At 41.1% G+C, this 26501-nt stretch overlaps 2 protein-coding genes and 1 long non-coding RNA gene across 6 annotated transcripts in view; 1 reads left to right on the top strand and 2 right to left on the bottom strand.

The window, feature by feature from the left end:
- The first annotated feature begins 40 nt into the window (after positions 1 to 40).
- Positions 41 to 26501, top strand: GDAP2 (ganglioside induced differentiation associated protein 2). The gene is made up of 14 exons (XM_069785910.1): positions 41 to 163; positions 2470 to 2716; positions 4276 to 4415; positions 8598 to 8751; positions 10310 to 10398; positions 12806 to 12882; positions 13976 to 14135; positions 15826 to 15976; positions 16977 to 17053; positions 18409 to 18485; positions 19052 to 19191; positions 19798 to 19852; positions 24653 to 24796; positions 25726 to 26501. The coding sequence occupies exons 2-14, from the start codon at positions 2541 to 2543 to the stop codon at positions 25771 to 25773; spliced, it is 1488 nt and encodes a 495-aa protein (XP_069642011.1). The 5' UTR covers positions 41 to 163; positions 2470 to 2540; the 3' UTR covers positions 25774 to 26501.
- LOC138685738 (uncharacterized) lies at positions 598 to 2664 on the bottom strand. The gene is made up of 3 exons (XR_011325163.1): positions 2375 to 2664; positions 1289 to 1517; positions 598 to 979 (listed from the first exon to the last, which is right to left on the bottom strand). It is a non-coding gene; the product is annotated as an uncharacterized lncRNA (long non-coding RNA).
- TENT5C (terminal nucleotidyltransferase 5C) overlaps positions 24787 to 26501 on the bottom strand; it is a 37356-nt gene continuing 35641 nt past the window's right edge. For all 4 annotated transcript variants that reach the window (XR_011325160.1, XR_011325158.1, XR_011325161.1 and 1 more), the window contains one exon: positions 24787 to 25117. The gene's annotated coding sequence lies outside the window, so the exon portion shown is untranslated. The remainder of the gene's footprint in view (positions 25118 to 26501) is intronic.

The raw sequence follows: 26501 nt of genomic DNA, 5'->3' as shown, positions 1-26501 counted from the left end.
CGGGGGAGGAAGTGACGTATGAAGGCAGTGATAGCGCAGGGGCGGGGTTACTCCCGGAAGCGGAAGGGCGCGGAGGCTTCTCCGTTTTTCTGGGTGATGTCGCCGAACCGGCGTCGACCGAGACCCTCTGACCGGGCCGGGCTGGAGGCGGCGGGGCCTGCCCGTGAGTTACTGCGCGGTCGTTCCGGGGGGGGAAGCTGCCGTTGTTGCTGCCGGTTCCCCTCAGATAGGAGCTGGGGGGGGGGAAAGCCGCTTGACCGCTCCCGCCGGCCTCACCCCCGGCGGTGCCGGTTACCGGCTGCAGGAGGCGGGAGAGACAGCGTTCTCCTCACGGGTAGGGGTACGACGGCCCACCCGCGGGGTTTGGTTTTGGTTTTGGGGTTTTTTTTGGGGGGGGGGTGCTCTTTGTTCAGCGTGGCGGGCCTGCCTTTGCTGCAGGAGGCCCCGGGCAACAGATTTTGGGGGGGGGGGATATCCATGAGGAGCTTATGTGCACCCCTCTTCTTCTGCCTGCCTCTTACCGTCGCGCCTAGGCCCCCGTTTGAGGCTCTTCGTCAGAGGGAAGACGCTGGTACCAAAAAGCCGGTCGAAGAAACTCTCTGAGACTCGTTTTGGAGTTTTAGAAAGCAGTTAGAAAGCAGGCATTCTTTATTGCAGCGCTGGGTGCACGGGGGATAATTCCGCCTAGCGTGCGTACCACAGCTTTAGCACAAACAGGTTATATAGAATAACTAATTGCATATTAATCAGATTAGCATACATCTACACAAAAACAATTATAACTGATTATCGCAGTACTGCCTACATCCGATCCTGTGCAACGCAGGATCCCTTTGAGTCGAAGGGCTGCTTTTGTGACCACCGACCCATTTGAGGTTCTTGCTGGCTGTCCTTGAAGTCTTTGTTCTTGTTCTTTGATCTTGAAGCTTAACGCAGTTCCAATCACATGTGGTCAGTTTCAACGTTGTTCTCATCTAGCCTACAGGAACATCTAGTCATAAGAGCAAAGAACTCCAAAACTTATGAATAATTACTAGTTAATCACTTGACTACACTTTTGTAATTGTCTCCCTGGTTACCCTTTGTCTATTGTTTCAACCATAATGTTAATATATGATCATCTATCAAATCTCATTTACACAGTCATCTAGCAGCAAACCAGTTTCCACGGCTGGTACAAAATATTAAAACCATAAAAGTTTGAACAAACCACATGAAATGTATGGACATATGCTATCAACACCATCGTAGATGAGCTTTTGGTTGGAGCCAGTCTGACCACTCTTACCTTCTTGTTCAGTGCCTTTCTCCCAGCTCTTCACAGCAAAAAAATCTTATTTAGATGCTCTTACAGCTGTCTTTGTCCTAGTGTCAGCCTTTGTTATCCCTCAGTTTGAGTTTGGATGTTTGGTTGTTTTGGTTTGGGGCTTCTTTTTTAATGAATATACTTCACAATTCACGTTCCAGAATTGCCACTTGTGGGTGCTATCTTTTCAAAATTCTTATCGGCTACGAACCTGTGAAAAAGGTTAAATAGTAGGTTTGTATGTGGCAAACTGAAGTTACTTATGTGAGTGCATTTGTGCTAGCTTAATTCACTAGTATGGTTTAGTAGTTACAGTCAAAATGTGGTAGCCTAGGTGTTATGTGGTGGCAATTGAACAGTATGTTTCGGCGAGTTTGAGTCTTAATCTAGCAATGAGTGTCATCTCAGCCTTTTAAAACAAAACAAGAAAAAAGTTAGATGGCAGAGTTCAGCCTGCAAGTTCGTTGGGCCAGCATTCAAATTTACAGCTTTGCTCCATTTCTTGCAAAACCTATTTGGGTGAAGGAGTTTTGTGCCTATGTGCATGATTGTAAGAACTAAGCAACTGTAAGTTTTATTTGCAGTGCTTTGGAATGCACTGAACTGCAAGGGTTGTACAATTTGGGGAGAGGGAGGATGTTTTCATTGCTTTGTTTGTAAGGGCTTGTTTGTGTTTAGGGTTTCTGGGGTTGTGGTGGTTTGGGAGGTTGTGTATTTTCTTTTGGGTTTTTTGGTTTTGTTTTAAAGTATGACCCAGGGCTAGACTAAAATCTCTGAAGGGATAGATTATACATACCCTGCTACAAATTTGCTTTTTTTTTTTTTTTTAAGATAAAGAAATAATAATTTTCAGAAACAGTAAGGTCCTTTCTACACTTGCAAATTTGTTTTCAGCATTTTTGAAATGCACAAGCCAGTTGGACCAATTTAATAGAGAAGGTGTTTTCATCTTGTACTATTGGAAAAGGTTTGTCTTCCTGCAAGTATTTGCATTGCCTTTTTGCATACAGATAATAAAACAGAAAGGGAGCGACTGAATTGGAAATCTGTTTTTCTGTTTTCTGGTACCTGTAATTGCACTGCACTCTTGTGAAAGGTCTGGCTTTATAGGACTCCCTTTTGGTGAACAGCTGGTGACCTGGTTTGATTTTCTTCCTTTAAAGCACCTGGAAGACTCCAGTGAGAATTGGAGTGTGACAAGTTAGCAGAGGAAAGGAGTTGTTGTTTCCATTCCATGGATCCCTTGGGTGCTCCTTCCCAATTTGTGGATGTTGACAGTCTGCCAGGCTGGACTGATGCCTATGAGGCTAAGCAGCTGGACCCTCACCAAAATCCTGTTGAAAAAGCTCAAGATGATGTTAGATCACCTTTTCCCTACAGGAAAGACATCAATGCAAAAATAATCTTATGGTAAGTCGCATATGGCTCTGGTGTGTTTGCCACCTCTTCTCCATTTATTGCGGGATCCAATTGCCTCGTATAACAATCACTGCTATAGAATAAAGCCTTCAAGCCCTCTTTTCTTGAATCAAACATTACAGGTCTAGGAAGAAAGTAATCTTTTTGTTCACTGTAAATCTGCAAGTCTGAGATTTGCTCCACCATAGGTTGTAATTTGCATGTTCATAGACATTCCTTGATGCAGCCGACTGAAGCTGTACTTTCTACTGTCATACTGTACGCTTAACATCAAAACCTAATTGGGCACTTTTATCAAAGTTGTTTTGAATTTTTAAAAAATATACTTGCTGTCTACTAGGTTTTTTCTTTCTTTGCTGGCTTTATTCTGCTTTCACTTTTCTGGTTTTGATCAGTATTTCTTTCTTTCATGTGGTTCTAGTGGCTTGCTTTGGGCTTCCCCTCCCCTCCCCCCCATATTGTGTGTTCTGTCTCCATGTTTTTCTGCCAAAATCTATTGATAAAGTACAGTGTGCTGAGGTGAACTTACTCCATCAGTTTTTCTTTCCTGTAACTCAGATACTTGAACCTGCTCTCTAGATGAGTAACTCTTTGTTAATCAATGTGAAGAGAAAAGGATTTCTCAGGGACACAGATTCAGGGATCAGCCTGAACGTCTTTCTGGTTAATACATGAAGGAAATAGGACTGTTCATGGATTTCCTGAACCTGATTAATTAAAGAGAGAGAAGTATAAGGTTAAACATCTCTTTATGACTTGGGCTCGGGTGTAATAAATGTGTGCAATTTCAACTGTTACTTGAATCTCTCCCTGTGTGTGGGAATCTTTATTTCCCTTCCTATGCTCTTTGATCCCAAAATCTCTAATGGCTGCTGCTGTGACAAAAAGCAGGTCAGAGTTCTGCTACTCCATTGTCTCTTATGCATCTCTGCTTTGTTTATCTTCTGCATGTCTGATCCTTGAACAGCAGAATGAACATGATCAAATTGCGGGTTCACAATTTCGGAACAAAAGCAATGAAAACTTGTCTAGCTGCGGTGTCACTCTAGATCCTCAGTGGTCTGAGAAGGAGCAGTAGCAGTAAGGTGCCCTGAATAGCGTGTATGCAAACTGAAAAAAGTACATTGAAAAAATTGTTGAAGTTTTGAAATTAATATACCACGAGGACTGTCCTCTTGTCTCCAAGAGAGAATACATGGTGTTTTGGAACACATTACACTCTATCAGTTTAGCACACTGCTTCGCATGTTCTGCTAGTTAAACTGCCCTACGTACAACTACAACACTGTCTTTTTTACATCACTAAGTTACCGTTGAGGCTGGGAGTTTTTGAGGAAATGACGGGTTGCATGCAATCTTTTTCATCAGTTAGAGGCAAAGGATGATTCTGCATGGTGAGCATGTCAGGGTACGCTACGCTATGTGGGCACTGGAATACTGTTAATGCTTTTCCTTTAACTTGGCATTTCCTTGCTTGTCAGCACTTATTTGAGAATATCCTGCTTAATTGTACATTTAGCCTGCAATAACCTGCTTCCTTGTTTCCTCAGGAAAGGAGATGTAGCGTTATTGAACTGCACAGCCATAGTAAACACCAGTAATGAGTCTCTCACTGATAAGAATCCAGTATCTGAAAGTATATTCATGCATGCTGGGCCTGACCTGAGAGATGAACTCCAGAAGCTCAAAGGTAAGTGGCTGGAGACGTTTTTATCTTATTGAAATCTACGGTCCTTGCATAGTACAAAGCATTAGAATTTGGGCATAAACTAAAATCAAGGCATAGTGTGGGTTGTTTTTTTTTCCCCTCAACATCTGGTGTTAATGTGAAATAAATAGAGGAAACGGACACCAAGCTAGCCTCTTCTCTTTTGCCATTCAGGTTACAGATCGTTGAAATCTGTGGCAGGTATTCAAGTTGTGAACCCTTACATTGCAATATGAGAATTCCCATTGTTTTCTGAAGCCTCTTAGAGTAGCTAGCTTATCAGAGCTTTTACTGGAGGGGCCAGTCTTGTACACCTTTGGATTTTTCTCTTATCCTGTTCAGTGCGTATACACTGTGGAAGACAGGAACTGAAGTTCACCATTGCAGAAATTAAGTGCGTTCTAATATACGCTTTGTGTATATTCATATACACACACAGTCTTTCAGGAAACTATGACAATAACAGATTGATAAAACGCTGCATGTCTAAGTAAAGTCTCAGTTGACCACTTAAATTGTTCAGTTCATTGCATCTTCTGCACAACAAAAGGTTTCATTAGAAAGTCACAAGACCATCCCTGATGGACAGCTGTTCTGGAAATGGATGAGATTTTCTTCACCTAGATTCTTTATTAGCAGGGTTTATGGCTGATAATGAAATTTGCAAATGATCAACTTTATTTCCAGTCCTTGTTAGATAAAGACTTTCCTTATGTTGTGTGTGAGGAATGAAGAGTTTATAGTTATCAAAGGTTATACAGAAGTCTGATATAGTTTGCAGTTAAGAATTCATGTTTCTAGTAACTATGGTACTGAGCTGAATTTTGAGACCCAGCTGATCCCTGAGTAGGACTGCTCACTCTCTTGCCTAACAGCTCTATCTCCTTATCGTGCAGTAACAAAACGGATAGAAGAGCCATAATGTTTCTAATACAAACCCTCAATAGCTTAAACTACAAGTGAATAGACCGCCTCTGTTTTTATAAAATCGTGTTTTGCTGATTCAGCTTGCTTTTTATGAGTAACCTGGAAGTAAAACAGGAGGAAGAGTAACCATTTTGTAGGAGAGGGAAAAGTCAGTGTGCCCTTCAGGTGGGAACAACTGTTAAAATACAGCAGATGTTGTAGAATAGTTAGGACCCCGCTATGTATGCCAGAACTCTTCTAAAATAAACTTGAGTTTCTTGTGTGCAGAGTGGGGTGGAAAGAGAGGGACAACGTTTCAAGGAATCCTTAAAATCTGAGATCTGTCAGCTCTGTAGGGAGTTATTTGTAAAAGTTGGGCTTAGCTTAAATTCCCCTCTACCATGCTGAGTTGATATGTAGTTTTTCATTCTCTACCCCTGTGATGACACTGATGTCTTCTCTCTGTAATGCGTTCTGCAGGTTCATGACTCTGTATATGTGATAATTTCATTTTAATCTTGTGACAAGCTTTTCAGAAACCAGTTCTTCTGTGACACTATACTGGCATGTTGTGTGGGAGAGGAAAGAGAGAGTGGGTTACAGCTTTGGCGCTCGTGCACCCTTAATGTGTTTGTCACTTTAGCGGAAGGGAGCTTAGTTAAGAAATTAATTTATGATTCTTCTGTCAGCTCTACCTCCTTTTTGCAATCCTTCCCATTGAACTTTGAACTTTTTTTCATAGGAGAATGTTCTTGGGAAGAAGTGAAAATGTATGGTCTTTGCTCTAAAGCCGTAAAATGGGTGCAGTTGTGTTTTTCAGTTAGTTCTCTCCTGCTTTATTCCTGCTGCTTGGTATATATTCATACTTCATAGAATCCAAGAAAAATCGTGATCTTAAAGCATGTGATGTGCTGACCTTTTAAAGGCCTGTGCTTTTTTAAAGGCTCAGTTAACTTGTGCATTCCTGGGAACAGAGTGTAGTTTTGATTCACACAGGAATACTGTAGCCAAGGGCCCAGGCTTGCAGATGAAGTGTTATTGATATATGCTGGCCTATCAACACATACTTGTTGCAGTCTAATAAAGACCTTCTGTAACAGCAATGCATAGTAGTCTTCCAGCTCCAGTGAGACTTTTTCTCTGCTGCACACATCATATGGAGGATTCAGACTTTCCATTTTAAACTCGGAGACAAGCTGTTCTAATGTTTGAAATCTCACCAGATAAAAAAATAAGGTCTTGCCTTTGTTCCCAGTTTTGCCACAGACCTTGACCTGTGCAGCTCACTCTACTAGCTCACCTCATCCTGTATCTTAAAATAGGAATAATACTTGCTGCTCATCTTAGTTTTAGAAATTTTATAGAGATCTCCAGGCAGAAGGCATTGGCAAGTACTAAGTGTGATGTAAGTATAGTTAGAGATTACTGATGCTACATCTGGTGGTCTGAATTTATTAGTTTCCCTACTGAATTCACAACTATGCCTCAGTCAAACTTGCTTAATTCTTTTTCACAAGACAGTTTTTCCTACTGGCCTTTGCTTGCTCTTTTCAAGTTGTGTGACTTGGATGGACCACAGAGGAAGAATAGTAACTTGATATCTGATATATTAAGTGTTTCAGTTTTAGCTTCTGCTTTTTCCATATTGTGCTTATTTAGTGGCTCTCTTGAGATGCGGTGTCTTAGAAGATGTGCAGTAATTCAGAAGAGTATGCTTAGTTTTAGCATGCTGTTATATTCCTTCTGATTAACCCAGAAGAAATAAGGTGGAGGTCTATAGAAGCTAACAATGTGATTTACTGGATTAAAAAGTTTACAAGATGTTGGCTTAGAGGCAATGTGTTCTTGCCATTAAAAAGACATGCTTAAAGTTTTGAGTAAGAGAGATTCGTAACCTGGAATGTCTCTTGCCATAAAAAACGCTTTCATGCAGGCTGATAGCCTGCCTGAGCACCACGAGGAACAGAGTGGAGTGGGAGAGGTGAATGCTCCTATTCAGTGGGCAGCTTCATGGTTGACTTAAGCCAAGCTCCTGCAGTGCTGCTGCCAGAAGGGTGGTCACAGCCACTTGTTCGCATCTCATTCCTTTTCGTGGGCACTAGCAACCTATAAGATCAGGTTGAAAGCTAATCCTGTGAAAATATTAGTTTTCAGCCAGATCAGAAAGCTGAACTGCAGCTGTACAAGCAGAAGGAAGAAGGTGGAAAATACTTGTCTTTGAGGGCAGGGAAAGAGAAAGACTAGAAGTACTTCTTCAGCTATCCAGAACTGGAACGGACTAGACTTGGGTGAAGAAGGGGAGAGTTAGCAGACTTTTCTTCCAGGTGCCGAATTAAAAACAGACTTTAAACACAGTAGCTGTTCCTGGATTTTTCACTATCACTAATGTATTGACAAACTGAAGGGAATAGAGGGGTCTACGGATGTCATCGAAGGTTCTGACAAACTGATTTCCCTTGCGAAAAATCGCAGGAATTAAGTCTGAGTAACTTGCAGGGGATAACCAAAGGGCAGTCAAAACCAAAAAGATGTATAGATGTAAAGTATGCTGGCATGCAGTACATGATCCTAGAGTATGTAACTGGAGGGTGCTGTGAATGTAACAAATATGTTGCTTGAACTTCCTTGCCTAAAGACTAGTCTAGTCTGTCAAGAAAGTATGATCTCCATGAGAATCTTATTTCTGCCTTGCGGACATGAGGAAAATTGCAAAACAAAGCAAGCTACCTTGTGCTGGAGTGTAGATGAAACAAGTGCTTGATCTATTCATTTTTATAGCTTTGCCAACACTGGTGGATTTGATTAAGGAGACTTGTAGTCCTTTCATCCAAAAAGCAATCTCCCCAAACCAAGTTGTTAAATTTAGAAGGACTTTTTATTGCTGGTTGTATAGCATACTTGTGCCTCAGTTCTCTGCGCGTTGTTAAATCATTTCTCCCTTTGGCTTTGTATGTAGCTTAGTAAGCACTGCGATTAAGACAGCATATCTAGCAATTTCTGGTTTGTCCTTATATGCATAGGTTCAAAATTGAGAGGAGTGAGCGCACCTCTTGCATCCTCAACCTGACTAGGTGATACTAAGCAGCTGTTACAAGATAGAATTCCATCCTTAGTATTTGATGTCTAAAATACTGACTTCTATATATGAAGTGGAGTTGTCTGACTCTGGAGGAAGTCAAGGACTTGAATGCTTTTAGCTTTCTTATCATGACATTGACATTTATCCTTGTGGTTTGGTTTTGGTTTTTTTTTTTTCAGGGTGCAGGACAGGCGAGGCTAAACTCACCAAAGGATTTAATTTGGCTGCACGTTTCATCATTCACACAGTGGGACCCAAATACAAAAGCCGGTATCGCACCGCAGCCGAGAGTTCTCTATACAGCTGTTACCGCAATGTCCTGCAGCTTGCAAAGTAAGCACACAACAACTTACATGAGGGTTTGCCATCCATGGCACATCTGTTCTAGATACTTGGGTCTGCACAGAGGCCAAATGGCTGTGAATATCTTCTCATGTATAGTGAATTTGGTTAAGGACATGAGAACATCAGCGGCTTCGTGGTATACTTCATGCCTGTTATCTGTGTTGCGGTGTAGATAAAATGTGCAGAGAGATCTGAGCTGATTCAAGTCCTGAAACAGTGTAGCTAGAGCTCTGCAGCATTCAGTTACTCTGAGGAGAAGCAGCATTGATAATTGCATTGGGTTCTGTGCTGCAAAAAGCTTTAAATGAGCTTGCTCAAGCAGCAACTTCATGTGTCTCTGCAGCCATGTGGACATACCCACAGGCAGATCTGACTGCTTTATCAGTTCATATATTTGGCCTCTCTGCCTTGGTACGACAGCCATCTAAAATTCTGAGTCAGGGTGCAAGGTTATTTCTAAATCCATAGTTGCTGCAGATGGGTTTGTAGTTTTTTCTCTTTCATCTGTGGCATTTTCTACTTCCTCTTAGCTAACAGGTTTTTTTCTTTCTGTTTTTCTGTGTTCTTTCCTGTATTCTGTTATTCTCCTGTGATGGCTGTTGTAATGGTAGCAGTCACCAAAAAAAAAAAAAATCTGAACAAGAGCAATGTCCGAAAATATACTTAACAATTTCTTAGGGCTAGGAAGATCAATTCTTCCAAGTCTGGACGGTGCATTACAGTGCAATAGTAACTGTTTAATATTCAAGATTACAGCTAAGCTTTCTAGTATGTGCCAGTTTTGTTCTGCCTCAGAAGTAACAAGCAAGGTCAGGCCTGGATTGAAACATGTTAAATACAATTTAAAAATTCTAATAATTCTGCTTACTGAATTCTGAATGCCTTTCAGTCAATCTGTTCTCTAGAGTAACTTTTCAGGCTTGTGAATTTGTCTACCAGCTCTGAGCTTGCTCACACTCCTCTGACTGTTGGCAACACCTCTGCTTTACTCTTCTAAAAATGTGGCTCCCTGCTGGAAGCATCTTACTGATTTTAAAGTATGTATCTCTCTGTGCCAATGATTGTCTAATCGTACCTAGGATTGAGGAAGCCACCTTGGTCTGTGTCCAGACCTCTAAAAAAACAACTGATAGGTCAGGTGGAGGAACAGGAGAATGCAATAAAGAGCACCTTCTTTTCCCCTCCTCCTCCTCACTGTGAATCCTGTACTGGAAGGAAAGTATTTTGGAAAGGATTGCAGGGAGCTTGAGGGAAGAACTTCTTCATTCAGAATATGAGAAACTGCAGGAACAACATAGCTGAGGTAGGAGGAGAAATCTGAGAGCAAACACAAGAGGAAACAGTGTGGAATCATTAATGGTTCCCTCCTTCTCTGCTTAATTGTGGTATGTATACATCTTACCAGGAAAGAATCCTGCAAAAACCTGAAAGAGGGTTTCTGCTGCATAGAGGCAGGAAAAAAAGTACTGCTGTTATCTACTGTACTGACAGACATTTGTTCTCCTCTGACCATCTATTCATTTGTTTCTTTTTTTCTGGATTTCAGGGAACAGGCAATGTGCTCCGTAGGATTTTGTGTCATTAACTCTCTGAAAAGATGCTACCCCTTGGAGGATGCAACCCACATAGCATTGCGTAAGTTTGTTGGAAAGTGACATAAACTGGATGGCAGTATTCAGCAGATTGCTTGCCTCTGACAGACTGCTGTTGATATGGGAAACCCTTTTTTTAGGGGGCTGTAGTTTGTTAGAGGCTGTAAAAAGGCAAGGCCTTCTGTGGTTGATCAGAAAATGGAGTATAAAAACAAACAGTGCTTTCTCTGTTGAGAGGTCGTCAGTAAAGATCCATGGGAATCTGTGCTGGAACTTGCAGTCTTCAATATATTAATTAATAACCTGGAAAAGATGCTGAACAGTGAGGTGAGAGAGTTTGCTGGTAATAGAAAATTATTCAGAATAGCAAAGATGAGGCCTTACTGTTGAATAGCTGTAGACAGACCCTCAAGCAACAGAGTGAATTTCATCTGCCATTTTGGTGTCATCAGCATATCCAAATGTAAAGTGATATTCTTCCCCTGATGACCCACCCCTATGTGCTTCTGCTTTCACATGCAAAATGGTGGGCTAATCCTAGGTAGCAAAATCTTGAGATTATAGTAGTTCCATGGAAACAACAGCTCACTGGAGTTCAAAACAAGCAGCTGAGTAAGACACAACAAAATTAAGAATGTTGTACTCTAAATCTGTTTTTTGTCCACCCTTTAAAGCTGCACATTCAAAAAAAAAAAAAATGCAGTAGAACTGGAAGTTGGAGGTCAACAAGAATAAGGAAAGGCAAGAAATAGCTAAGTAAGCTAAAGTCTTTTTCAGACTGGAATATGCTGAACTTGAAGGAAGTGTGATAGGTGTCTATGAACTCATGAGTGGCATGGAAATGGTGAATAGGAATCAGCTGTCCACTGTCTCCCAAAATAAGAACCTTCAAACAATGCTAGTATGAATCAGGTTCAGAACAAACAAGGGGAAATGGTTCTTATGCTTACACTATTTGTTTTATGGAACTTCTTACCAAAAAGCATTGTAGATGTTAAAAGTTTTCAAACTTGTTTGGGTTCAAGAGGAAACTACATTAAAGAAAAAAATGAAGGCTACTAAAAACAAATCAGAAAATTTCCTAGGCTGAAAATACTTAAAGAATAGAAAAGTCGTCAGAGAAGAGTATTATATACTTGCCTCCTTCTTACTTTTCCCTATTTTTTAGACTTTCTCATTTTTGTTGGCCTGCTCCTGTCTGCTTTCCACCACCACCACCCAGTCCCTGGACCTTCCTGCGTGGTAGTCCTGCTCAATAGGAAAGTTGTTGCAGACGGAAGGAGTGGGTTTTCATCTTGCTGTGCAGGCTGACTGGAGAAATCTTTCTTACCCTCTGTTTAGCAGAGGTGCTGACACTGGAGAAACAGATTAGTCCGTTGTTTTCTCTGCTGTCTGGCTGTTGAGTGAGACATCTGAAAACATCTGCTCACATAGGTTCAGAAAACTGTTTACTGTGGAACCGCACAACTGCATTTGTCCCACAAAGTAGTGGTGCAGGTCAACCAAATTACACGTGAATTTCTGTACAGGAAGTATTTGAAAATAGCTCTTTGTTTTTTTTTTCCTCTGCTGTTTCTTGAAGAACTCACACTAATGTATTCTCTGTAGAGTAGACTACTTTCCTTTATTGCTCTCTTCTGTCGTCTCTGTAGGGCTATATGCCTCTTGAAAAATACTGTTAGACCAACCTATTTGTTTGGACACTTTCTCTCTTGGCAGTCTGACAGGAAAGCACTTGAAAATCCTGACCTGTGTCAAGATTATTGCAGCTCAAGGACCTCATCTGTACAAGGATATGTCTGACTGGGAGCTTGGTTACAAAATATTTTTTTTCCCCTCAGCTGCAAATGCTTAGGAACTTGACTGTGTCCCTGGATTATGCTAAAGCTTTGGGGGAGTCCAAAAAATGTAATAGAGGAAATAAATTCTCTCATGATTTACAAATATAATTTTTATATGCCTCTTTCACGTGGCTGACCGCAGAGGTTTTGTGTGGCTGACTCTGTCTAGTACCAGCTTCTGCTGTAGCTGGCTTATCTTGCTTTCCTGATAACTTAGGGCACGATGACTTGTTCTAGGAATGTCTGGTTTTGACAATTTGCACAGGACTCTCTAAAGGAAAGATTTGGCTTGATTTTGCAGGGCTGTAGAATTACATTCCACAGACTGAGGAATACCTAGTAAGCTAAAATCAGAGAGAGACTTTTTCTTTTGTATCCATCTCTAAAGTGAGCAGCAGGAGAGAGTGGAGATGGAACTTCCAATATGGCCAACAACCCATTTGGTGTGTTCAGCTACCACTTAATCCGCAGTTGCATACAGCCTGTGGAGCCGTTTTGTATGAGGAGAGAGATGTGTCTCCATTCTGCACTCTGACTTCCTCACTTGTAGTCATGTGTGTAAGTTTCTCCTCCTGTTTTGCTAACTACATTTTATCTTCTTCCTTGCAGGCACAGTTAGAAGGTTCCTGGAGATTCATGGAGAGACTCTGGAGAAGGTGGTGTTTGCAGTCTCTGAGCTTGAAGAGGTATCACCTTGACGTTCATTCCACCAAAATTGATGGGCATGTTTGATCTTCTCTGCAGCAGTATTAACTCCTGCATTGCCAAGCTGGATTTGGATTTCCCCTTCAAATCACATAGGCTTTTGGTCCCACAGCATCATTCTGTCTCCTGCTAGCATAGCATCTTTTCCAGTACTGTTTATGCTCTTAGCAGTCACTATGGACATGTTCAGAATCTTCCCACTTCTGGCTTCCATGTTACTGAACCATGGAAAGGAACCAGTACTAGAGGTTTTAGCATGCAGTTGTGCTGGATGGTATCTGCCAGCCAGAAAGGAAATTCCTCATACAAGATTTCCTCCTCTACACAATGCTGCTTCCCTTGTGCTTTAAAAGGGCCAGTTTAGCATGCCCACAGATCACCTACAAACATCTTAAACATTGCTTACTGGCTCGTTGAAATGACAAGCTTGACATTTAATGATATGTGTTCAGACAGATGCTAGCAGTTTGAATATTGATTTGTCTTGTATATCAGACTTGCTAATGGCAGTTCCTGGGCAGAACACCCACACTGTGTTTTGGTTCTGTGGCATCTGGATGCGGAAAATAACTAACTTGTTGGGTGTTCTAAAACTGCTGATCAGTTGGAGAGAAAACGTGAAGTATTGCAATGTTCAGTAGAGATTTTCACTATTTTCCCCCATGTGGGGAGGGTTTGTCTTGGTTGGTTGTTACTTTTTCTTTTTTCCCAGTCAGATCACTAAGGGTGATCTGTGTAGTGGTGCATTTTAATATAAGCAGCCTTTGCTGAAGCCTGTCATCCATGCATATTGTAACTTCATTCTAAAGTTAAAGTATCTGCAATCTACCTGATTTTATGCAGGTTAAAGCAGGGATCATCTCAAGGGCATTTGCCAGTGTGGCAAAAAAAAATAGTTAACCTTTATCAAGGTTATCTGCCTTTATTTCTGGGTAACAGCCCAAAAGAAGCCGTTGAGGGAAGCGGTACTTTGCCTCCAAACCACTGAGGAGGTCCCTACTACAAGGGCAGGTGTTACTTAACTGAAGCACAAGGATGCGTGATAGACCCTTCACGCATTTTTCTTATTCGTAGGCCACTTACCAGAAGTTGCTGCCTCTGTATTTTCCAAGATCGTTGGAAGAAGAGATACAATCCTTGCCTTACCTCCCTGCAGATATTGGCAATGCAGAAGGGGAGCCTGTAGTACCAGAGCGGCAGATCAGGATTACTGAAAAGCCAGGTGTTCCGGATGGTGAGTTCTTAACTGAACTTTGGAATAAGTATCTCTGTGTGAAAGTCGATGGAAAAACAGAAAAGGCACGTGGGAAGCAGAGAGATGTTTTCCTACCCTGCCTCACCTGAGGCAGGCTATAATGACTACAGTTGTCAAGCTGTCTCATTGGCTTCATGTGTTCCACAACAGTAACTTCTGCTTTCTGCCTCGTTGTGTAAAGTGAGGTGGTTAGAGGATGTGGTAGAGCTGTTGTTCTGTCTTTTTCTTTCTTGGGGTGAGAGGTGGGGTAGTTCATTCCGTTTGCAAGTTTTCTCCCAAAGTGTTTAGGACCTTTGCAGGTTTTTTGCAGAATCTTGTGCAGCCCCTAACTTAGACCGTTAACAATAATGCCTTTTTATCTTGTATATTAGCAAATGTTGTCTCAAATGATAAGATTCTGTTGATACAGCATGTGCATCAAACTAGTAGATGCTCAATGAAAACTAGCAGAAACTCCCCAAAAGATAGAAGAACTAGATCAACCCAGAGATCAGTGTTTGGGAAATGGCTGTCAAAGCTCAGTGAAGAAGTTTGTTCATAAAGAGGTTGCCTAGATGTCGGGGTTGAAGAGGTGAGATACATATGGCAAAACAATTTATTATATAGATGGGCATATTAAGCAGTGCTGTGAAAGTTTTACACTTCTTCAGGCAAAGCCTTAAACTATCAAAAGCAGGTAACTTGGAATGGGTTTCAAAGGTTTTTTACTTTTGCATGGCCAGTTGGGATAAGGCTGAATATGCAGTGAGGATACAGACAACTTAATTTTCCTGTCCACAGTTTGATACATGATGTACCTACTTCTACTGATCAGACCCCAGTCTTTGGGGTTTTTTCCCCCTCTGTCCAAACTGCTGGTTAGAGTGGTATTTGCAGCTGTGGCTGATCAGTGTGAGGCATTCAACCACTAGCTAATAATTTGTGAAATTACTGCTTTTTCATATGTAGGAGCAAATGGATATAGCGGAATCCTGCACTTTTGTCCCATTGCTACTATAGCATGTCACACTAAAATGGGGAAACTCTGTTCCCATCCAGATTGCCCAGAGAGGTAGTGCTAGAAGCTTTAGCAATATTTCTTGATGACATCAAGTTCAGTGGAGCATTCTGGTATTGTCACCATCAAGCGAGCCTGTGCTCTTTTATTTCATCACACAGTCATGCTGTAAACAATACTATAAAAATATGTAAACTCAGTTTACTGCCAGCTCTACAGCATCTGTTCAAGCAGTGTCAATGATACAAAAAGTGAGCCTTTTTTACAGTATATCTAAACTGAATAAAACTGCAGCATCTGTCCCTCTGCCTACTTATTTTTCCCCCTGTGGCAAGTAGGACAGCTGTAAAGCTCAAGTCACTCTCTCAGGCCTTGTTTTTCTGAGAGAGTTAACCATTATCCCTTTGTTACAAGCTGATGACTAGGACTTGCCCAGTTAGTTTCCAGGCAAGCCAACATTTTAAGGGAGTCCGTAGTTATCAGTCACATGCTGTAATCTGTCAGTGGTACTGGTGAGATATCAGAGCCACATCATGGCATGTTACAGGTTTTTTGTGTTAGCTTGTAGCATGATGACTGGTTTGGCTCACTGAGATACATAGCAATCCATCAGCAGCATTGCTGTCTTGTACGCAGCTTGAACATTTTACATTACCTTTGTTTCTACTGCAGATGCTTCAGATGAAGAGGGTCTGGAGGCAGATTTGTCTTTCATTGGTTCCCATGCTTTTGCCCGCATGGAGGGAGACGTTGATAAACAGAGACGCCTCATCCTTCAGGGACAGTTGTCAGAGGCAGCACTGCAAAAACAGCATCAGAGGAAGTGAGAATTTCCTTGTCCGTGTGAATGTTTTGTGTTCAGTTAGCTGTTCAGAGGACCAACCGTTATGATGATCTTGTTATCTGTAAAGCCTAATCATCTGGCAAGGAAATACAGATAAAGCCTGATGTCACCCTGGATTGCTGTGGTAGCCTTTTTGGTCTGAAGGGAGAAGGGAAGGGGCAGTAGGAGGAAAAAGGAAGCTAGTGATGAACCTGCTAGCATGGCCAGTGCATCCGACCAGCTGCCTTATCTCTTTGCCACCAGATGTCACTGTTTTGTCACCACGTTCTGTAGTGGGGTCACCTCCTTTCAATACTGCCCACTTGCTCATGAGGCTCTGGGCAGGTAGCAAAATGTTTTTCTTCCGTTTTTCAAAACAGAAAGATAAATAAATGAATGCTGAGGCTTTTCTCCTCTTTTTTTTTTCTTTTTTTTCTTTCCCCTGCTAACCCTAATGTGCATGATTGCTTTCTTAGAAGCCAGTTCCATGCTGGAGTCCTCTTGAGGCATGATGCTTGGCTTGGCTTGTCAGATGAGGCACTAAGTTGTTCACCATTCAAAGATGGGGGGGAGGAATCCATATGTGACACTGGTTACTGCGTAGTTGTGTTCGAGTTCTAGACTTTTTAAAGAAATTGTCTTTTTCCCCCTATTTTTAAACACTGATGCTGAGGTATTTAAATGGAAAAAACTCAGATCTCGTCAGCCCAAATGCAATGCTACTATAGTTACTAGTTGGTGTGTATTCATTGCCCCAGTGAAAATCACTGAGTATGTAACTAAGACACTCAAATGTTTTGGGGTTTGTTTTTTTTTTTCTCTCAACAATTCTTTCTTTAACAACTTGATAGTTGCTCCATAGGTCAGAAAACCACAGCATTAGAGAGAGGACTCAGTCAGAAACAGCTTGTTTTGTCCTTCCCTTGCCATATACCTCTTGAGGCTCCTAGTACCAATCCAAAGGGGGGTTAGATCTGACCAGATGTTTTTAACTTTCTAGTTACAATCGCTGGCTGTGTCAGGCAAGAGCTGAAGACCTCTCTGATATTGCTTCTCTTAAAGCCTTGTACCAGACAGGTAAGTTCAGGGTACCAATCACTGATGTATATTGTCTTAAAGTAAAAATACAAAATAAAAGTATTTTTTCTTTGGACTTGCATGTAAAATTAGTCATGTTATTAAGCTAGAAGCCTGGCCAAGAACTAGACAATATCTCTGCAGTAAAGCAGGAATCCTCTTTTGATTGGCTTTGAAAGACTGTGTGGTAAACTCCCAAACTGCTCTGCTTTAACAATCTGAGGATACATGCACATCCTGAATTATCTGTAGCTTTAGATGTAAATCAGTACTGTTAGATTAAGCCAATGCATGAGGTGCTCTGTATGAGAGAATTCAGACCAAAAGAACTATCTCCACCCTTCTGTTACAAAAAAATGAATGTCGCTTTCAGATGATGAGTGTAGAGAATAAGCAGTTACCAAAGCAACTTTTAAAACAGCTTTCCTGAACAAAATGGCTAGCTTTATTTCCCTCAGGTTAGGTTTGTGTTGCTCTCCTCTGTATGTGTCTCCTAGTACTAATGGCTGTGTACCATGGGCAGCCCATCTTGTAACCTTGAGTTCAGTAGATGGGGAGATTAGGGAGAGATTTGATAACCCAATGGAGAGTTTAGTGGAAGATAATAGCTGCGAGGTCCTTGCCGCCTGAGAGGCAGAGATGGAGAACCTGTAATCTTCAGTTCAGTTTTACTCGTTAGGTAGCATCATACTCAGACATAAAAACTTGCCATAGTCCCAGTGGCTTATTGCTGCTTTGCACCATGATGGGAAGAAACAAGCAAGTAGTCACGCTCTCAAAAGTATAGCTGTGTTTCTGCAGAGAAAGTCTGTCCAGCACTTTGGCTGTTATCTTTGGCCTCCTGAAAATCCAGATGCTTTCCTTGATCTTTGTGCAAATACCAAGGCTGTGTGATACTTTCTGCTCAGTAGCTGCGATTTTAAATTCTTTCGTTTGCCTTAGACAAGGCTCTGTGGGCTGCAGGAGGTCTGTAATGCACTCTTTGGGAATCTGCACTAGATTTTAGAGCTTGATTTCTAGGAAGAAGTTCGCTTTGGTGGTAGAAATGCAAGTGAAGGTTGTTTTTTTTTAAATAAAAACCATGTTATTACTTGGGATTTAGGTAAATGTGGAGTAGACAGGCAACCTAAAATTGCAGTCCTTAAGACTTAAGTTTCTCAAATGTGATGCACCCTTTTTTGGATCAGAATAGCTACTGGTATAGTGAGAACAGTTACTCTAAGCGTATTTCCTCTGTTAAGATGTGTTGCAAAAATTCTTAGCTGTGGCTGGTTCTCCCTGGTTTGAAAAGAAGCAACTCCAAAAGCTGGCATGACTGAGAGAAGTTGAGAGACATGTTTTTCTTTCTTTTGTAGGTGTAGATAACTGTGGCCGCACAGTGATGGTGGTGGTTGGAAGGAATATCCCCGTAACATTGATAGACATGGAAAAGGTAAGGCTTTGTAAAACTAGAGTTGTGTAGGTTGAATATGAATGTTCAGGATGTAAGAGTCTGCTTATAAGGGTAATTCAGTGTTAATACTAGAAACTTTATCTGTAGAAGACTTAAATTAAATAGAAACTATTTTTATAGACAGATTAAAATGTATTCCCTTATAAAGCTTTGTGTGTGTTGGGGTGGCTTTTTTCAAGGAGGAACTGGACCATTTTATTAAAACAGGCTTAACATGGACTCCTTTTTCTTAAGAAGAAAGAGACTTACCCTGCTTCTATAACTGCCAAGACATGAAGAGTGGAATATAACAAGTCAAATTAGTTTTTCATGGAAACGGCAAGAATTTATCTCAATGTGTGAGGTCAGCTAGACAAAAAAGACATCTAAGTTATTACAGTCAAGTTGAAGACTTGGAATGTTCACCTTGCTTTTGTAGCTGAAACAGAATGCCACCCAGCCTCGTGATTCTTGATTTGCGAATGAATTGAAGGAAGCATGTTAAGATGTAGTGCAACTGTGAAAGAGTTCTTTGCAAATAGAAATATCATTTCTTTCTGTCTCAGGCTCTTCTGTATTTCATCCATGTCATGGATCATATTGCAGTGAAGGAATATGTCCTGGTGTACTTCCATACACTCACAAATGATTACAATCAACTAGACTCTAATTTCCTGAAGAAACTGTATGATGTTGTTGATGCCAAGTGAGTGTCAATAGGAAAAAACCCTTCTGGTCTTCCTCTGTGCTGTGCAAATGTTTGTCATTCCCTGTATCTGGTTTCCCATTTATTTGTGACAGAGTTTTGCTGGGACAAAGACCTAAATAAATAACAAAGGCAAGAGGAAGGAAGACATGTTTTCTTTCCTATCAAAACCATTTATTAAACCAGGAAGTTCTGTCTTCTGCAGTCTCCCTTCTGGAGCTGTTAGAGGCATACTGAGTGTATTGTCTGTCTCTACCCACTGGTGGAGCTTCTGGAGCCCAGCTTTGTTAAAAATATGTTGCTAGTTGTGAGGGAAGAGGCTTGGGTAATACTGGCAGTCATAATCTGTTCATAACTTTAACTGTCCGCATAAAAGACTGCAGGCTATGATGTCTTTACCTGAAGAATAATCATTTTGGGTTTTGGTTTTGTGTTTTTTTTCCCCTTACATTTACTTCTATGGTATCTGCCCTTATATTAGATCTAACTTTGTAAAATTACATCAGAGACACTTAAGCAAAATGATCTATGTTTTGACAGTTGGGTTGTGTAGGTGAGCTTAATTAGAAGTCACTTTTAAAGAATTTTTTTCTTTCTCTGAACCAGGTACAAGAGGAACTTAAAAGCACTGTATTTTGTCCACCCAACATTTCGTTCAAAGGTGAGGTAAATAGTACAAAAGAAAAGTGTATTTTGGGTGTTGGCAGAGTAGCATGTAAGACTGTAGTATGAGGAACATGGAGGTATATAGAAGACTTCCAAAATTAGGCCATATCTTCTGGATTTCAGAACTTGAAGTTCATCCCCATCTTCGATCTAGCTGTAGCCTTCCAACCTTAGTGATAAGCTGAACCCCAGTGTAGTGCAGCTGTCTGTGCCTTGCTTTGCATGTGCTCTTGAGAGAGGTGGAAGCTTTGGATATTGTTTCTTTCAAAGAGAAATATTTTGTCCTTTTTCCTGCTGTCTGGTTGGCAGGATGATGACCCATGACCAAAAACTGGAATTCTTTTTTGTGAAGCTCGTTTCCTGGATGTTTCACGTTTTCTTTCCCCACAAGAGGTATTGCATGTGTGCTGCATATCACTTAAGAGCTGCCCTGGTAAGGGCAGAGGACAGTGTGTCGAGCAGCAATGAGATTAGTCAGAATTATAGAGTGTAGAGTAGCAAAAAAAGATGGGAAGAATGCCTTTGTGACAGAGTGCAGAAAAATCCTGTTAAGCCTTCAGGAGATGAAAAACTGAACTTGTCAAGCAGCAAGATACTATCCTTGGCTATGATCTGTGTGGGGCAACAGAAGATGGAGCTCACTCCCTTCTGTACTTCATACGCACTACTTATATTGCAGCAGTAGGAATACTTCAGATGAACTGTAGGCAGCAGGCCTTCCTAAATTTTTTGTTTGTCCTATTAAAACAGTTAGAAATGTGATCCTCCATGTTCACATCAGATTAACCTCTGTGTTTATTCTGCTCTTTCCTGACATTGATCAAATTTGAGGAAATTATATGCCTGGAAAAAACATCTGTTTGCACACATTCAGCAAGAATTTCTTTGACTGCTAAGTATCCAAAGAGTCCTTTCTTTGTATGTGCACAGCTGGGACACCATGAGACTTACAGCTTCCTTGTTTTTATGTACATGAGACTGAGGCTTCCCAACAGCATACCTTCCAGTTTCTGTGAGGATATTAATTATTCCAACAGGGTACAGATCTGAGGTCTGAGTGCTAGAATTAGAGCTTCCAGCTCTGCTCCTGAAAATGTAGGAGCTGGCATAGAACATTACTAAGGTCACAAAGTTGAGTGGAAAAGTGGAAGCTAGAAGTACTAGTGTTTTAGATTCTCAGCAGCACTTTATCCCCATCCTGTCTTCCCATACATTTCTATTCAGTTGAGAAATGGTTTTTTTGTTGGAGGATGAGAACTTGTGTTCACCAGTCTATTGCCATGTTCTCTCTCCCTTTGGGAAATGCGGTGGGACTCGACAGATCTGTGGGGCAAGCAGATAGTTGGTAGGAAGCAGGGAGGGTGAGAGATGTAGAGTTCTCTTGCTGGAAATAGAATTGGTTTGTATCCTGTTCTAGCAGCACAACTGGAGGCAAAAGAGGATGTGTGTCCATGTCTTTCTGCCAAGCCTTTTTCCTAGCTGGCTGTTGCAGAGACTATCGGGTTACGAAACATTATGGGCAATATGCAGCAGAAAGTCGTGGTGGAGAAGGTGGCTGCTAAGAACAAATGATTTTTCTCTCCCCTCCTTTTTTGGCTATTTCAGGGCTGTTGTCCCCATGGAAGATTGCTAGCTCAGAAGCCTCAAATATCTTAAAAAATGTTTTGGCACATTCATCTTCTTATTGGGAGCATTGACTTCCTTCCCTAGAAGTAGTGGAAAATACACCACGTCTCAAATGCAGGAGGAAGGCTTGTGCATTCATGCAGCTTCTGAAACACATCACCCTTGTACATATATCCCATTCTTAAATCTGTGATATAACTTGTCCATTTTACAGCAGTATTGAATCCTGGCACAGTGGATGGCTGCCATCTCCTAGAGTTGCTTTGCTTATTTCTGGGCTAAAAGGGATCCAGAGGCTTTTCATCATGTCTCTTGGAAACTCGTGCCCCTGGAAGACAAGCATAGTTCTCAATGTAGTTTATGGTGCCAACCATGATTCTTTTGTTTAGTTTCTAGATATGAAACTGGTTTAAATTATGTATATTTTGAGGGTAATTGCCTGTCTAGAATACATGGGTTTTGGTATGCAGGGTTCAGTAGTTATCCTAAAACACAGAGTAACTGAAGCAGGGTGTGTCACTGCACAATCCATTTTTGTACCCTGATCCTGTCTTTATTCATGCTTTGATGTGAGCATTCTTGTGACCTGTGAAGAACTTGATGCTTTTGTGCTGCTGAAATGTAACCGTTCTTGTGATGAAATCGCAGCATAGGCAACAGCAGTTTTTTAGGCTGGCAGCAACTCTTGCTGCGTGAACACTTCACCGCCAGGCCTTACATTAAGATACCCTTGAAGTGCTGTCATAAGTTCCTTCATACTCTTATGTAAATGTACATCTGCTTGTTACTGCTATAGCTGCTGATATATAAATAAAGGCTCTTTGGGGCATTTTTGTGTGAATCCTCTTGGCTTCCTGTCCTGAGAGCTCTCCAAACAAAGCTTTTTAGAGCTTGTGTTCTGAGTTGAAGCATCAGTGGCTGGATCTGAAAACCTCACCCAGAGAAATTGTTTTCATAGATTTAGTAACTTGGCTGTGAATCACAAATGTTTCAAAACTGAAACATACCCGAATACTCAAATTAGATATTCATAATCATAATCTTTGAATTTATCATGAAAAATTTTTGTCTTGTTTTCTTTAACAGTCACAAAAGCAGTTTCTGGAGATCAGATGCCAATATAAAGGTTGTTGCACATCACTTAAGCTTTTTCTACACAAGATCCTTTCAATTGTAATAAACCTACTAAGATCTGGGAAATGTTATCCTTGGGGTATGACCCAATTAAGAGATTGGTGACAGGCTTTTTCTGTGTTGTGCTGGGTTTTTTTTTAGGGAAAGACATCAGATACTTTAACCCTGTGGTTTTCTAGCTTGGCAGAGTGACTTTGATAGCCTTTTATTCAGATTCAGAACTGCAGGACAAGAAAAATGAAAGAAAACTTCAGCAGATGTCTAGACTTCTAGCTTTTTTTGACTGCTCTGGTATAACTTATTCTGCTTTCAGTGCATTAACAGGGATTTGGTTTAGTTTAAAGTTCTATGTCCTCCTACCGATAAGGAAATGGCTGCTCTCATATTACTGTTTCTATAAGTTGTGATTACTGAGAATGGAGATAATAGAAAAATTCTCTAGAAACATTTCTGCCACCCTCCCTTTTTCTGTGTCACTGGGTAAAATGTGTCACACTGCAATGGCTTGTATACTGGGGGGGGGGGGGGGGGGGGGCCAGAGTCACTTTTCTTGATACCAGTTTTCGTGATGGCTGCAAAAATATTCCCTATTAGGCTTTTATACATTAAACATCCTTAGCAATTATGTTTAATCATTGTTATTCATAATACACCTTGGAATGCATGCTACTTTGGTACAGGATTGAGGGGGTATTTTTCACTCATTAAACTGTCATCCAGTGTCACTCATAAGAGGTATTGTTAGAAAAATACGATAAATAATGGATGCCGGTAATAATCTGCCTGCCTGTTTTCTGCTAACATAAATCTCTAATTCTGCCCTTAAAATAATGAACCTATTTTAAACATTCTGTCCTGTTCTTTATCTCCTTTTTTTCTTTTTTGTTGTTGTTTTCTCATGAAAATACACTGTTTTGAGGAGGCAGCATAGTTATTCCAGGACAGTTTTTAGACATCGGCTTTTTCTTTAAATGTTGTATTCAGGTAGATCATTTTTATTGACCTAATGTTTTACTTTATTGAAACTCCCACTTCCCTCAAGGCTTTTCTTGTGGCGTTGCTTCTTTTCTGTTAACTTACTGCAGTCAAAGTACAACTATCAAACAGAATCACAGAATGGTCGAGGTTGGAAGGGACCTCTGGAGGTTATCTGGTCCATCCCCCCTGCTCAAGCAGGGTCAGCAAGAGCTGGTTGCCCAGGACCATGTGAGTGGTCCCTAATATGAGCATTTGTGACCTGTAGAATAGGTGGGTTTTTTCTTTCCCTTCAGTCTGCCAGGGAAAGACTAGATAAGAAACAAACAAAAAGTAATATAGTGCTTAATTTTGAAGAAGGTGGGTTCAAAAGTAAAAGCTTGTGCAGTCAATCTAAACAGGAATGTATAATAACTTGTAGAAGTAGCAATGGTGACTTACTGGACTTTGCAAGTCAAAAATTCCTTATCCTGTTTACATCCAAAGAGACAGAGGTGTGAATACTTAAAGTAAAATCTTGTAGAATAAGTTGATAAGGCTTTGATAAGAAATGTGGTGAAACAGAAGGACACACTCACTCAGCCAACCCAAAGCAGAGAGAAGATTTTAGTAGGACCCTTGAACAGCTGAAAGTCTCTCTCTCCCTCAGATTGCCTTTTCTGTGAAAACTTGAAGGCAAAGTGTTGAAAATGCTTCTGTCAGATATAGAGTCAAATAGCTCATATTCTGAGCTGGCTGAACAGGAAGTGAGAATGTGCCACTATACTGATGGCTTTTTGAAGACAAAGAGCAGAATAGCTGTCACTCTCATACAGTAGAAAGGGACCTTAAACTGGGAGCTGGGGAGGAGTGAGTGTAGAGTCAGAAAACACTAGCCGGAAAGCTCTCAAGACAGGGCTTGCTAGCAGTCAGCGGTGTATACTTCCTGACCTTGTGTTATTGCCATGGTATTAGTGCTTCAAGTTTAACTCAAGCCTGTTTAACTATGGAGTATTACATTGAACTTGAAGGTTTTGAAACAGCACCATCTTAATTTGTTTTTGTTGGTGTTTATTTTCAGGTCTCAGCATGGTTTTTCACAACCTTTACAGTCTCAGGGCTAAAGGACAAAATCCACTATGTGGAAAGCCTTCAGCAGTTATTCACAGCCATACCCCCAGAGCAGATTGATCTCCCCCCTTTTGTCCTTGAGTATGATGCCAGGGTAAGTGATTGCATGTGGCAAGCATGAGTCTTTGCACCTAAGTGTAGCTCTTGTGCTTCTCCCATTCTGCTCTGCAAGAGCTTTAAAGGGGCTGACTTCCACATCTTAAGAATGGGGAGAAGGAAGGGAGGGTTCCTGGAGAGTCTAGTTGTTCTGCTGTGAGTAATGATTAATTTTTTTTAATTTTTTTTTTCCTGCATCAGTCCAAGTAAAGAGCTTGGCTAAGAAGCAGATTCCTTTCCCAATAGAGCAGTCTCCTATGTGCATAAAAGGCAGACTACCTTTCTTCAGCCAAGAACTGTAACATAACACACTAAGAGTCTGTGGACAAGATAAAATTCATGTTATATAACCTGCTATATAACTTACACTGACTGCAAAAAGAAATACTGTGTGTTATCCTACCCGTCCCACGCAGGAAAGGGGAGGGGGCAGCGGTTGGAGGGAAGCAGTTGGGAAAAATGGAACTGTAGAAGGGTGCCTTGTCTTTGTTTTGGTCCCTCCTCCTCTTCCTTTCTCCATCCCAAGTCTCTCACCAAATGGTGGAATGAATGTGGCTTGCATTGGCCAAATCATTCCAAAGAGGATGTGCTATAACTACGAAGTAATAGCCAGAGCTGTGTGTCTGCGTAAGCAACTTTGTCTTGAATGACTGGCTGTGCTAGCATTTGTGGTTTCCTTGCATCACAGCTTTGGCTTAATGGCAAAATTTTAACCTGCACTTTTTTCTTAAAACAGAGGCAAAACCAAGGCCTATTTTTGCCTGATTACCAGCACAGTCCTCTCCTGGGTGAATTGTGGCAGTCACTGTACTCGTGGAAGATGAAGCCAGGAGTACCCATTTATTTCTGCCTCTGTGTCATCATCCACTGCACCAAGGTGTACTGAAGAACACTTTTGTTGAACTGCTCATTCTGTTTTCATTGTAGGAAAATGGGCCTTACTATTCTTCTTATCCTCCATCCCCTGACTTGTGATCTGCAGTCCTGCGATGCTGCTGGTTTCCCATGGATCCAATGACCTGATGCCTGCCAAAACCTGTGCATTTGCCCATGTACAGAATTCAGAGAGAGGGTTTTCCTCCCCCAGCTCTGGTATTTTTTTACTGATGAGATATTTTCAAGCACTCAAGCAATCAGAACTTTATGCCACTGTGAACTGTACAACTATTTCAAATATATTTATCCAATAGAAAAGTTGATTTAAAGATCACTAGGTGCATTTTACTTTCGTTTTTTGTTTTGTTTTGTTTTTTTGAAGCTGTAACATTTATTTCTGAACACTTTTCTGGGAAATCCATCGAAAGCACTTGATCATGTTTTTAACTATTACCATTTTCCAGCTCCATTTGTAATACCTGTTTCTGACAGGTCTGTACACATATTGTGCAGTACCAGCCTGACACATTGCTCATCATATGGTCTTTGTGTTTCACATCTGATTACTTTCCCTTTCTGTTAGTGCTGATTACTTTGGTCATGACCCAGCAAAACTATCTGGAATTGGGAATGCCATGTCTGCAGGCTGAACAAAGCACTACAGCCAAGCCAAGATTACTGCAAGACTTAGTACCATAAATGCTAGGTGAGCTAGGAGCCTTGATAAAGTCCCTGTCAGTTTTCATTGGATGATGTGACATGTCAGGATGCCACTACCTTCCCAGTAAGAATAAAATTGAAAAGCATTTGCGGTTTCTTTTCTCTAA

Source organism: Haliaeetus albicilla, chromosome 6, assembly GCF_947461875.1.
Source record: "Haliaeetus albicilla chromosome 6, bHalAlb1.1, whole genome shotgun sequence".
Taxonomy (NCBI): domain Eukaryota; kingdom Metazoa; phylum Chordata; class Aves; order Accipitriformes; family Accipitridae; genus Haliaeetus; species Haliaeetus albicilla.
Note: the sequence above shows the minus strand (reverse complement) of the source record. Positions and strands in the feature narration are given on the sequence as shown.